We start from the raw sequence: 14791 nt of genomic DNA, 5'->3' as shown, positions 1-14791 counted from the left end.
TTTTTAAATCAGCTTGATTAAATCTATGTGCGAAAATCAAATAGAACTGTATTCAAACACATTGCTATCTGTCCATTCTTACAAAAAAAGGGTCTACAACTAAAAATGTTCTTTGGTTTGTCCATCTGGAGGATCCTGTAAGCATTCTATGTAGAACCTTAGAAGACAGGGTTTCTCTTTCAAAGAAGTTTCTAAGGAAGCCCTTAAAGCCTTAACTTTTCAATGAACCCTTAAAGAATCCCGTTCCCCAAAAGCACACGGGACAAACTGACTTAACTAACTTCAAATTGACTTGATTATAATGAAAGCTTTTAGTGTTCAGTGCTCTTAGTCTTTAGATTAGAAACCATGATATACTATATAGTCAGGTTTGTGGACCTGACCATCACACCCAGATGTGCTCGTTGCAAGTCCCATTCCAAATTTAGTCCTCTCTTTGCTGTTGTAATAACTTTAAACTCTTCTGGGAAGGCTTTCCACTAAATTTTGGAGTGTGACTGTGGGGATTTGCGATCATTCAGCTACAGGAGAGGTCAGGTACTGATGTTACGTGAGGAGGAGATGTGGGGTGCAGTCAGAGTTCCAGTCCATCTCAAAGGAGTTCAGTGCAGTCGAGGTCAGGGATCTGTGCGGGACACTCGAGTTCTTCCACGCCAAGCTTGGCAAACCATGTCTTCATGGAGCTTCCAACTTTGTGGCAACAGTTTGGCAAAGAATCACTTACAATTGGCCATAAATGTATAATGTAGTCCAAATATTCAACTCAACCTGACTGTCCACCCTTTAAGACAGGAAGAAGACACACATCAGTAGTTGTCTCTGTCCTGACATCCAGGCAGTGAAATGAACTTCTCCTGGCTTTCTAAAACAGACAAGTCTTTCAAATTTGTTGCCTTTTAAATGCAGACTCATCAGACTAAAGCAACTGAGCTTCCCGGAATAAAAAAAAAACATTTGCATGCATATTATTTGCAGAGCCTTCTATATGTACTCACAGCCTGATTGTGTTTGCAGAAAAGAGATGTCATCTCGTGACATGCACAAATGTGACATGTGAAGTGGGCAACGCTCAATATGTTTCGTTTCGTTTCATACTGACGTGCAATCCCATGACTAAGTTAAGCAGACTATATAATCGGAAGATGCTCAGCTATGGGTCGAGACCCTGTCCAGGCCTTAGATGGATAGATTAATGCACAACGCATTGTATGGAACAACATAGCACTAATAACATACAGTAAAACATGCAAAATCACATGATTTTTTTCTCAAGCACAAAAAGTTTTTTTTGTTTTTTTTGTTTTTTTTAAGTAGAGATTTTTTTCTTCAGAAAAAATAAATGACCAGCACCCTAACAATTTGTTTCTGCCCTCAAGAGAATATCAGCACTGATTCTCTTTCTGAAATGTCTAAATTATTATAATTGGACACTCTTGTAGAAGGATCTTGGTCCGGTCCTTCATACAGAACATTTTAATATCCTTTATGTTATAGATTTAAATTTTTTTTACTTTGTGCATGTAAACTTCTCATCAGTTCAGACAACCGGTTGTTTTTGTTTGTTTCTTTAACCATTTCTATAGAAGCGTTTGTCTTGTTAAAAACCAAGGCAAAGTCTGAACCTCCTAGTAGAAGCAGCCAGGCTTTCGGTTGAAATATTCTGGTACTTAGAAGAACCTCATGATGCTATTAATCATTAAAAACAGCTCTAAAATATCACCGTGTCTTCTACATGTATAGAATTCACATGTCTTGATCTACTGTTCAAATAGTTTATAACCCTGTACCTGTGTATAATTGCAGACACCATCCACCCTGCAGATGGTCTATTCCAAAAAGCCATAAGCAAGGCATTAGAGTTCATTAGATACAAAAATGTACACCATCGTAATAATTTCGTTTAGCAGTTTAATTTATATATATAAAATATGAAGTATATTCCCATTGATATTTTACATCTTTTAGTACACCTGGTGACTAGGAACAGGAAATTGTTCAACCATGACTTCCTGTTTCACAGGGGTATAAATATAAGGTGACACATGGGCCAAATTCACTTAGTCATTCATAACAATGGATTAGACCAAGGAATATAGCTGTGATGTGCGGCAAAAGGTTGTTGAGCTTTGCAAAATGGGAAGTGTCTATAATAAAATAGCACAAGCATTGAAAATGCCCATTTCCACCATCAGGGCAATAATTAAGAAGTTCCAGTCAACTGGAAATGTTATGAATCAACCTGGAATTGGACGTGTGTCTATATCGTCTCAACACACTATGAAGAGGGCGGTTCGAGTGGCCAAAAAATCTCCAAGCTGGAGAATTGCAGAAGTTAGTTGGGTCTTGGGGTCAGAAAGTCTCCAAAACTACAATCCGAAGTCACCTACATCACCACGAGGTGTTTGGAAGGGTTTCAAGAAAAAAAGCCTCTACTCTCATCCAAAAACAAACTCAAGTGTCTTCAGTTTGCCAGACACTACTGGAACTTCAAATGGGATCAGGTTCTATGGTCAGATTAAACCAAAATAGAGCTTTTTGGCAATAAACACCAGAGGTGGTTTTGGTGCACACAGGCAGGTAGCCATATGGAAAAGTAAAAGGTGGTTGTTTGATATTGTTACGCTCCCGCCGGCAGATGGCACTGCGGCGTCGACATGCACGCACGGCATTAGAGAGCGTGCGTGCACGAGACTTTTGTATATGGACACCACGCGCCTTTGTTTGTTTTGATTCTCTCCCTGTTTAAGCATGGGTTGATGTTCGAGGGTGTGTCTTAATTTACTCCAGGTGTCTGTATTTTAGTTTGAGTATGTTGGTTATTTAAACCCCTCGTGTTGATGTGGACTTTGCGCAGTATTATTCGTATATGTTTGAATGTAGTAGCGAATACGTGTAGCCTGCTAGCGGTCTTATTTCCATGTTTGTTCGCGTTCCATGCCTAGACTTTAAGTTTCATGTTTAACCTAGTTAACCTTGTCCAGTTTAGACCACGTTTCCTGTGCTTACTTCCTGTATATAGTCCTGTGTCGTTACAGATATCCATGAGAGCAGAGTATTTTTTGATTTTCTTCTAACAAAAGAGCAAAAGGTTAAACAATTTTTCACAGCTTTCTTTGCTCATATTTACCAACAGTACCAATATTAGTGGAGGGCACTGTGTGTGTGTGTGTGTGTGTGTGTGTGTGTGTGTGTGTATATATATATATATATATATATATATATATATATATATATATATGAGAGATAGATAGATAGATTTGTCTCTGTGAAGAATCTTGGAGACAAGCCAGTTCTACCTGATGATATCAAAATCCCCACCATGTCAGGATGATGATGTAGGTTTAGTAGATGCTGTTGCAGACCTTCGCCTCTGTTCAGACTTAGTTATGGTTCACTTTGAATTAAAAGCCTCCATTGAACAATGTATACATCGGTTTCCTCAAAGGAGCGTCCCAGGTCCTTTACAAGTTTAAGTAGATAAATAGCTAGGTCCTGAGGAATTATTTGTTAGTTAACATCATGTTTGTGGTCTATGTACAAACCCCTTGTAGAAGATGGTGGGTGTCTGTTTAGCAACTTTGCTTTTTCATTCAGTTATTCGAACTGCTACATCTGCGTTTGGATTTAGCTAGCTATTGCTACCTTTAGTGGTGATGGACAAGATAAGTCTTATGCTATAGCTATCTAACATTATCCTACTAAAAATAAATAAAATCAGATACCAAAACTCAGGTTGAGCTGGAAAGTGTTGATAGAAGGGTTTCTGAATCACCTCAACTAATGCTACACCTTAGACAAGTTGTTGTTTTTGTGTAAATGGTTGAGATAATATAGCCTTAATGTTAGCTGGCAAAGATAAAAGGGTTATCAGCTTGGTTATCTCAGCAGCTAGTCAGAGTAATTTGGATTTTTCATTAGGGTAGATACCAAACTCTAAATTCAAGTAATGTCACTAGCTAACTGTCATATATCAAGCAGGTAACTCTGGACTTCAGTTCCCATCAGCCACCGCACTGTACTACAACATGTCACATGACCACCTGCACCTGAATCACGTTTCTATTAATGAAAACACTTATATATAGACATTGTTCTCACTGCTTCTCATAATATGCATAATGTTCTTACAGTGTTGCTTGTTAACGTCAACAAGTGAGACAGAAGTTCAAAAAGCGAGAGATTGTGGCGTAGCTGAAAATACAACTTCCTGTTAAGACGCCTTTAGTGCTTCACTGAAGGTGAGAGTGTTCCTGACACTGCTCCGTCTGTCAAGCACAAACACAAGCTTGAGAACGCCGGGGCATAAAACACGCAGGAAACTGTGACGACTGATTAGATAAAACAAAAGAAAGCGTAAGTAAAAAAAAATCTTCATAAAAATGAACAATAAATTAAAATTTTAATTTTTGAGCAAAATTATAGATTACAAGTTAGATCGGAATCAGTTTTCAGATGTTTTAACTTAATGTTTCTGTTTCCAACAGGACTTGTGGTGTCTTAGAAGAGGCCTTTTACACCCCGTTATGGCAAAGTTCCATGGACCAAGGTTTTTATTCCTGGTCCTGGCAGGATTAGTGTTATGTGAGTAGAACACTTTTCTATAGCGGCATGTTTTACTATTCGGGAAGCTATGTACAGGCAAAAATGTGACATGGTGATCTTTTTCTTCATAAATGTTCTTTCGTATGAGTCACATTATAGATTATGTACCTTAATATACTAAAATACTGAATTAGCATAATTTTTATGGCTTGTTTGCTCAGAGTAAGGATGCTGGTTATGGCATGTCATGTGAATAAAAGTGAGTGGTACTATTATTATTATTATTATTATTATTATTATTATTATTATTATTATTATTATTACTACTACTACTACTAAATAATAATAATATTATTATTATTATTATTATTATTATTATTATTTAGTAGTAGTAATAATAATAATAATAATAATAATAATAATAATAATAATTTATGGTCGTTTCTAACATTTCTTGAGAATGACAGTATAACTGAGTGACTCATTTATTTTTTAAATGAATACACTACATCCTTTGGACTGAAGAAATATAATATCTACATAATTATTGAAAGCGTAATTATGAATTTTCTATACTAAGATAATAAAATGGAGATGATAGATGATGTTGGACTCGGCATTTAAAAACTCTTCCATGATGCCAGGTTTTGTTTTACATTTCTAGATCAGTTGGAATAAGAGAATTTTTTTATGCTATCCTGATTATTATTTATTTATTTATTTATTTATTTTGCATTCGATGAGTTTGTGTACATAAATACATATGATCGGTGTTCATTGCTGGGAACCAATAATGTGTGTGTTCTTTTTGGGTGTGTCCACTGAGGCTCTGATTTAAAACAGTCTGAGTGATGCTTAATGGCTGCTTGAATGGTTTCACTGTGTGCTGCTCAGCATTGGATTCAGAGTCTCGGCCTGATCTTACTGTTCTGATTAAACATCCGTCTGCCAGCATTTTCTGCTTTAAAGCTACTTTCAGCACAGTTTGGGTGTTGAGCATGTCCTCGTCTACTTCTGGGAACAGTTATAGTTCCTTTTTGGTGTCTTTTTCACAATACAGTCTGATTCTGAAATGTGGCCTCTCTGCTCAGGCCTCAGTCCACTTCCTCATTCTAACTTGAGGTGGTGTCTCTTCCTAAGAATCACAAGCTGAAAAGTTGACTATGCTTAAAAAAAAGAATGTTTCTAAAAATTAAAAAGCATACATTTGTAACCCCTTACACCATTCTTCTGTAAGATATGTAGTAAATGTATATGAAATACTGAAATTGTGGAATACTGATGTATAGCGTTTAGGAAGTGGAGAGATAAAGTCATGTGCACACATGCCAAAATGATCATTCGAACTGAACAGTGTCTCATGTGTATAAACCTGATAAGACTTTTACAGCTACTCTATAAGCCACTTCTCAAGAAGTGAAATGTTATTTCAACACGTTCTACAACAGATATGGTAGTAAATGGTTATTATAGGATTATATGAGCTTAATAATACATACTACATGATTTATTAGAATTACGGTGATATTATTATTTACAAGTTATTTAAGTTAACGCATAATATACAGTAACTACTTGAATTAGGAATGTAATTCCTCTGGATTCGGTGAACAGTCCAGGGAGTTATTTTAAGGCGCTTTTATTACACGAGAATATATCAGGCTTCATTTTTGAATATAAAATGGTAAATGCAGAACAAATTTCCAAAGCAAGCATCATTTACACTTTAGCTAGCTCTAACCACACCCAATATTCTTAGATTCAAGATTCAAGAGATTCTAGCTGCATTCCTAAACAATTCCCCATACCACACAGAAGTGTGTGCTTCTGTTGAACATTACAAGCAAGTCATATATATGAACGTTTGTGTGTGGACAGTGTAGGAATGGGGAAGAAGACATAATCATACACATTCCAGACTGAGACATCTACCACAGTGGTGTCACCATATAATAATAATAATAATAATAATAATAATAATAATAATAATACAACCAACATGATTCAAGGCCTTCCAAATGATGAGCAAAAATAGAATATGTTTTACCTTTATAACTTTATCCATTTTGAGAGGAAGCAGTAAAGTATTTTACTGTATTGTATTGAATTGTAAACATCATATCATTATCTTAAGTAGTTCAACTTAATAGATGTAATATAAACTGTAGATGCAGCTTTGTGGAGTGTGCAGTGTTTCTCACTCATTTATTTATATATGTATATGTATATATGTATGTGTGTGTGTGTGTGTGTGTGTGTGTGTGTGTGTATATATATATATATATATATATATATATATATATATATATATATATATATATATATATATATATAATATATATATATATATATATATATATATATATATATATAATATTAATGATCATTTAATTTAAATCTGTTTCATGTGATGCATTTAACTGTCATTTTATTAATACTAAATAAATTTCATTTTCTAAATTCATTTTATTAATGTGAATTCTTTATATTTCCAGATTTCTTGAGGTAATACTGATGTCTGGTGAAAATGTTATGTGATTAACCTCACTGGAAATATATTTACTGAAAAAAATGTTGATTCGTCCAACACTTATTTCCCCCCCTGTATATACTCTAACATTTACTTTAGAAATACAATGTGGATTTGATCAGTGATAATGACAGTGTGGTTTGTATATCCAGTACAACATTTGCAGTTTTTTTCAGTAGCAGTTTGTTGTAACTCTTCTGAAAACACGTTACACGCATCCAAGTAAAGAAAGCAAAGTGTTCTCAGCTGGGGAAAAGGGCGGAAGGGTTTTTCAGGAAGCTATGGTTAAAAAACTGAAATAGCTTTTGTGTACTGTAAAACCCTCAGTTTTCAGAAAAGTTACAGCAGAGTAATACTCAAAATAAAAGGGTTTTACAGTGTACAGGAAGCTATGGTTAAAAAACTGAAATAGCTTTTGTGCACTCGTTGCTATAACAACCAGTCTGCGCTATACATAAGCCACTGTCGATGATGCGCCTCCATTTGATAATTTATAAGACTTGGACAGGAATATGGTCGTGTAAGATGTATACAGTAGGTATAAAAAACAAACAAGAAAACAAACAAAAATGCATACAGACACACACACCTTTTTTTCTGTTAGACTCTGTCTCCCTAATATCCCACATCATTTTTGTTCTAAATGAATTCCTACAACCAAAAGTGTCAAACTATAAATATAAAATGCTATGATGTATATAACTATGTGCAATATTTTTGTTCACAGCATTTGCTGATTCATTGCTGAAAGCTTCATATTTTAAGTTGCTGCATCAATGTTTCTGTGGAGTGTGCTTCATATAGCTTACAGCATTGCTTTGTGTGGTAACAGTAACACCTACAGTCACCCCATCAGTTTCCCTAGCTTCCACTCAAGGTAACACAGGGTCTTCTTCTCATCATCATCACCACCTTCATCACACACTCTGATCAGTCTTGCACTCACTAAAACTCCAAGCTCTCCCAAACGCTCACCCTCATTCAAGACCCCACCTGTGACTTCACTCTCAGTGACCCAGACCCTGGTGATCACCATGCTATTTTTCTCCTAAATTTGGTCACCTCCCATTTCCCACCCACCAGTCAGTTCTCCCCATCATAGCAGGGAGGGTGAAGGCTAACCTCTGAGACAAGTGAAGCCAGCTCACCGCATCTTTTCAAACTGCTGCTCATGCTGCAGGAAAGCACGGTCTCCTCCGCATACATGAGCTCACAGATGCACACGATTGGCTAGTGTCTCTGTGATTGACAGGGGAGAAAGCGTCATCCATCCCTCCCTTCCAGAGAGCACAGACAATTTAGGTTCTCGGCCATGCATGACCGTGGCATCGTCAGGATTCAAAATTACGATAAGATTTTACGAGAGCATAGCAAAGTAAAACATCAGTCAGTTTCTCTAAGCTACTCTAAACATTGACATAGATTTACTGTGAAATATGTCAATAACATGTGGGGCAGTGGTGGCTTATCAGTTAAGGCGCTGGGTTACTGATCAGAAGGTCGGGGTTGGATCCCCAGCACTGCCAGGTTGCCACTGTTGGGCCCTTGAGCAAGGCCCTTAACTCTCTCTGCTCCAGGGGCGCTGTATCATGGCTGACCCTGTGCTCTGACCCCAACTTCCTGACATGCTGGGGTATGCACAGAAAAGAATTTCACTGTGCTGTAATGTATATGTGACTAATAACAATCAATGACGATCAATAAAGAAATAATAACAGATTAATAAAATCTCAGACTACTATTTAAGGAAATGTCAAAATTAGAACTTTATTTTGTACTTTATTTTGTAAACAGAGATCATTTTAAGAGTGCTCACCCTACCTCTATAGTAATATATCATTTACTGTCGTCCTCTTGATCTGATAAATCAAGAGTCATGATGCTGAATATAAACTGAAGTCCATACATGTGCTTAGTCCTTGTGTATGGTTTCAGCTATTCATTAAACCACTTCTCTCTTTTTATAACTACAGGTTTGTTAGACGTTAACCTTTTCCTTCATAAATTACTTTCACACATATCCAGATTCATTAGATTTTCTAGGGTTGAATTTTTATTCTGTCTAAATATCAAATATTTAAAAGTAAATGAATTTTAAAATAAAACAAAATTAATAATACATTTTCCAATGTTCAGAGTGTGCAATATTCCGGTCTAAAATAGGCAATGAAGATAAACTTTTTAGAAAATATAATTTCTGAACATAAAAAATGCATGCAGTTTGGGACTGTTGCACTTCACCTAATAGGCCTGTAGATGGCACTTGGACGTCATTTAATCAGTTATGATAGTTTCATCAAAAGGTAAATCAATACAAGATGCAGTGAGTAAGTGAGAGTAAATTGAACATTATTTACCATTAATGCTACTTCCAAATATGCAAATTCATCTGTCCGTTCGGACTGGAAAGAACGATACTCGTCACCTTTTTTTTTTTTTTTAGTCATTTCACCATTGTTAAAAAAATGAAAACAGACTGGTTATGTAGTTTTCAACTGAATTATGAATTAGTCTCTCTGTCTCTCTCTCTCTGTCTCTCTCTCTCTATCTCTCTACCTCTTTTCCTGACTCACTGTATTGCTTTACATGCACACTAACAATCAAAATGTGAAATGTTACAGCACATATCTCTTTTTGCTTTTAACACAAACCTTTCATTTCCTTGTATATTATTATATTCATTCCAAAACTAACAACAGGTGCTGGTTTGTGGTTTTGTGAACAGCCAGTGTGCATTTTTGGGCTCACCCACAGTATATCTAAGCATCTTTAATGCTAAAGTGTGTGTATTATCTATCTATCTATCTATCTATCTATCTATATATATAATACATACATACATAGCCTATCGTGGAGATTGTACTATTTGCTCTGACTCCTCACGCACTTCCTCCACTATGAACACAATCTCACCCACACTCACGCCCAGCACAACAACAGGTAACAAGACAATGCTGGATCACACAGCTGCGTATTTCACACACACACACACACACACACACACACACACACACACACACACACACACACACACACACACACATATAGCCTATACTTATATATAATGATTATATAATGTATCTGTGTAGTCATTGAGAAACAAATTATGTTAAAAGACATAGAATCGTTTTTAAGCCCTAATCAGACAGCAGTGATGAAAAGCTAGGGGTGGAGAACTGAGAAATTCATTAGTTAGGTTGCCAGGTTAATAAAGCTCCAGTGTGCTGCACAGTCTCATGTTTAAATTGCACAGAAAGCCAATTAACTAGACTAGATACAGTAGTAGCTAACATAACATAATCATGTACAGCATGCTAGTTAGCTAGTTAAGTGCATTAATATAGACTAAAACGCATTCTATAGACTAGACTAAAACGCATTCTATAGACTAGACGCATTCTATAGAGTGACCCTTAAATAATGTTTCATAATACACTTAGAAAAGATTCTAGGATCAGGTGAAAGCAGTTTGTCCAGTTATAGTCCACTTATCTCAAAGATAAGTTTTTTTTTTGTTTTTTTTTTCTGGTGACAGACAATGACAACACAGGCACACCCACATGCACCTCCAGCCATTCAAACATAACCACAGCTGGAGCAGGTCATGATCTCTTCTTTTTATATTGTCTATGTGAAGTTGTTATAGCATCACCCTAGATGCAGTCTTGCATACGTGTTGATATACTCATGCATTCTGCTTGTTTTAGTAACAGAGATGAACATAACAGGCTTTCCTCCAAGCACCACCGAGCATCAACACCAATCACACACAACTTCGAATGAACGAGGTAATATCCTCCTATTGTAGGGAATGATATGAATGAAGTTAAGTGATAAGTGTTTATGGTGTGATTATACATACATATACATGTCTGGTGTGTGCAGTATTACATACAGTGTACAGTATATATAAAGTCTATGCACCCCTGTTAAAATGTCAGGTTTTTGTGATGTAAAAAAATTAAACCAAAAATAAATCGTGTCAGAACTTTTCCCACCCTCAATATGAAATTACAACCTAGATCACATTTTAAGGAAAAAAAAGAAAAATAATTAAAAAATAAAATATAATAACCTGGTTGTACAAGTGTGCACACCCTTTTATAATTGGGGATGTGGCTGTTTTCAGAATCAACCAATCACATTCAATGTCATGTTAAGTATTAGTATACACCCGCCATCAAATAAAGAGACTCTGATTTCCCCCAAGTACAGTTGTTCTTGTAGGATTTTTCTGACATCATCTTGTCATCATATTTCTCCATATTCTGCTGCTAAGGCCAGTGTCCACAAAGATCTTACAAAGCACGAATGGGATCTCATCTTTGAAAGATATTGATCACGAGAGGCATACAAAAGAATTTCCAAGACATTAGATGTACCATTGAATACTGTGAAGGCCATCATCAACAAGTGGACAAAATATGGAACAAGAGTAACATTACAAAGAACAGGATGTCACTCAAACATTAATGAGAAGTCAAGGAGAAACTATCTGGCCAATACTGGTCATGTGACAGAAATCTCTTATATTCTTCACATGTCTGGGCTATGGAGTAGGGTGGCTAGTCAGAAACCAAAACTTACATATGTTGCCAAAACGTACAATCACCCAAACCATATGGCAAAATGTGTTAAGGGTGAACTTTTTGGCCATACAGTAACTCCAAAAAGTGTGTTTGGTGCAAACCAAAAAAACAAAAACAAAACACAGCACATCACTAAAAGAACACGACCCCCACGGAGAAGCATGGTGGTGGCAGCATCATGCTTTGGGGCTGTTTGGCTTCAGCCGGGACTAAGGCTAAAATCAAGGTGGAGGGAATCATGAATATCTCCAAATACCAGTCGATTTTGGCACAAAACCTTCAGGCATCTGCTAGAAAGCTGAAAATGAAGAGGAAGTTCACATCCAAATCAACAATAGATTAGCTTCACCAAAAGAAGATACATCTAAATCCGATTGAAAATCTGTGGGGTGACCTGAAGAGGGCTGTGTCCAGGAGATGCCCTCGCTATCTACAACATTTTTGCAAGCAATGGGAAAATATTGCCAAGTCAAGACGTGCTATGTTAGTAGCCTTAACCAAAAAGACTGAGTGCTGTGATAAAATCAGAAGGTGCTTACAACAAAGTATTAGTTTAAGGGTGTAAGTCTACCCCCGAATACCCCCCCCCCCCCATGTTCATGATATGATTGCATTTCACTTTATTTTTATAGGTTGCAATTTCACACTGAAGGGGTTTTTATTCCTTTTCTTTGTTTTACCTCACAAAAACCTGCCATTTAACAGGGGTGTGTATACCTTTTATATCCACTGCACATGCAGATTATAATCATGTATTATGATTCTTCTAACGACAGAGAATTACACGACAGGCTTACCTACAAGCACCCCCTTGCATCAACACCAATCACAAACCACCTTGAAAGAACGAGGTAATACCTTCCTGCTGTAGGGAATGATAGGAAGGAAGTTAAGTTAGAAGTGTTTATGGAGTGGATATAGAGACACATAAATGTTTGGTAAGTGCTGTATTACGTACGTGTTCATATACTCATGCATTCTGCTTGTTTTAGTAACAGACATTTACACGACAGGCTTACCCACAATCACCACCGAGCATCAACACCAATCACACACAACTTTGAATACAACAGGTAAAATTTTCTTATTTTGCTTAATGAGGCAAATGAAGTTATGTGATCAGTGGTTATGACGCGACTATAGATAAATAGATACGTTTGCTACATGCTGTATTACATACAGGTTGATATACTCATGTATTATACTTGTTCTAGTAGCAGACAATAACACAACAACCTTGCTCCCAAACACCACCAAGCATCAACACTCACATGCAACCGTAACCATGACTACAGCAGGTAATAATCACTTTTGTGAAGAATACATTTACTGAAGGTTTTGATAATAGTTGTTACTAGATGCTTTTTCCTCAACACAGACATTACAGCCTGCCCTGAATACAGTATGTCCCAACAGGTCCAACCAGTCAGAAATGTTTATATTTAATAAAATATCCCAATTTGGATGAAAGACTGGATTAAAAAACATTTAAACACTGAATGATGTGTAACTTTGTTTTTAGAGCATCATACTAACTAATCCTGTGATTTGCTGTAATTCACAACCTACTGACATTGTTGACAATTTGCAGAAATCGTAAGTGCAAGCACCTCTGACTCCGTACGCACTTCCTCCACCATGAACACAACCTCACCCCCACTCACAACCAGCACAACAACAGGTAACAAGACAGTGATGGATCACACAGCTGCGTATTTCACCCACCCACCCACACACACACGCACCTTATTATTGTCCTTTATATTTATATTTCATCTAAGTATATATACTATAATTTTGTCATTCTTTTTACTCCACAGAGACATCCCCCAAGTGTAAGTACAAGTCCATCAATTCCAAAGCAAAAGTTCTTCTGTTTATGATCATGATATTGTTTTGTTCACGATATACATGAAAACATTTCTTTACAGGCAGCTACACCCTCGAAGAAGAAAACGATACTGTGAAAGTGAAAATTGACAAGAATGACTCAGCAGACAAATACAAGATTAACTTCACAGACACATCAGATGGAAGCAGTACAAAAACATGGCCAGAAGAGTCTTTCCCAATATCACTTAAATCATTTAAGCCTTGCCAAAATTACACTGTCACTCTTACTCCTTCCTGTAAACCCACGACTGGATTTTTTAAAACAAGCGAATTAGGTAAGTTAAATATATAATTTTGTGTACAGAATTTGTACACTACTTTATTCAACTAATAATAAAGTGGCTATTATATTTAATAAGAAAATATTTTTAACAGCTTTATTTAATTTGATTGTTTTTGCAGTTGACTCCGATGTAAGCCACACGTTGAAGATAACTGGGGCAAAAGTACAAGTGTGTTTTGAGACCAAATGGGATTTGAGTAAATGTATTGATCTCGATACCAGTATCTCCTGCACTGGCTATAGCGTGACTTTCAACGGAGATCCCTGCAAGAAATCTATCCCTTTCACACTTCCCCCAGGTATATATTGCACTTATTAATGTACATGATAAACACAAAAATACATATATTACATTGTATACTGTATACATTATATATACAGTCTCTAATTAATAAATCTCATTAATTAATTAATGAAGGATGTATTGTATTAATAACACATAGCACGGTTTGGAATTTGCACACCCAAATTACAAAAGCTTAAATATAGCTGTGCGTACAGTATGTGGAAGAATCGTTTTGGAAAATAAATTCCTAAATGTGTCTGTTGCAGTAAAGCCTGTTATTAATTATACAAACAAGTTCCCTACGAAATTACGTTGGGACAATCAGCCTTCAAACTGCCTAAAAGACCTCACATACAACTGCAATGGTAAGCACTAAAGTTATAAATGCTTACACTGTTTAATAAGAGCAACTGTTTGTTTTATTGCCACAAAAAAAAATATATCATGTAATACATAATAATGATATTTATAATATATAATAATTAATAATATATAATATATAATATATAATTTTTTATAATAAAAAAAACTTTATTCTTTGTAGGTTTGGCAGTTGCAGATTTTGAAGATTTGAAACCTTTTCATGATTATGCATGCACTGGGACATATGATTATGAGAATGGAACAATTACAAGTGATCCCATCCCAGTTAAGATTGATTGTGGTAA

General features: G+C 36.0%; 1 protein-coding gene across 1 annotated transcript in view; it reads left to right on the top strand.

The window, feature by feature from the left end:
* The window catches only part of LOC128613568 (mucin-22-like), a 167878-nt gene that overhangs the window by 20212 nt on the left and 132875 nt on the right, over nt 1-14791 (top strand). Inside the window, exons 2-11 of the mRNA XM_053634455.1 lie at nt 10780-10860; nt 12438-12512; nt 12654-12734; nt 12876-12959; nt 13253-13342; nt 13482-13496; nt 13593-13829; nt 13957-14136; nt 14390-14488; nt 14668-14787. Of these exons, the coding sequence (XP_053490430.1) occupies nt 10780-10860; nt 12438-12512; nt 12654-12734; nt 12876-12959; nt 13253-13342; nt 13482-13496; nt 13593-13829; nt 13957-14136; nt 14390-14488; nt 14668-14787 (1062 nt within the window). The remainder of the gene's footprint in view (nt 1-10779; nt 10861-12437; nt 12513-12653; nt 12735-12875; nt 12960-13252; nt 13343-13481; nt 13497-13592; nt 13830-13956; nt 14137-14389; nt 14489-14667; nt 14788-14791) is intronic.

Source organism: Ictalurus furcatus, chromosome 10, assembly GCF_023375685.1.
Source record: "Ictalurus furcatus strain D&B chromosome 10, Billie_1.0, whole genome shotgun sequence".
Classification (NCBI taxonomy): domain Eukaryota; kingdom Metazoa; phylum Chordata; class Actinopteri; order Siluriformes; family Ictaluridae; genus Ictalurus; species Ictalurus furcatus.
Note: the sequence above shows the minus strand (reverse complement) of the source record. Positions and strands in the feature narration are given on the sequence as shown.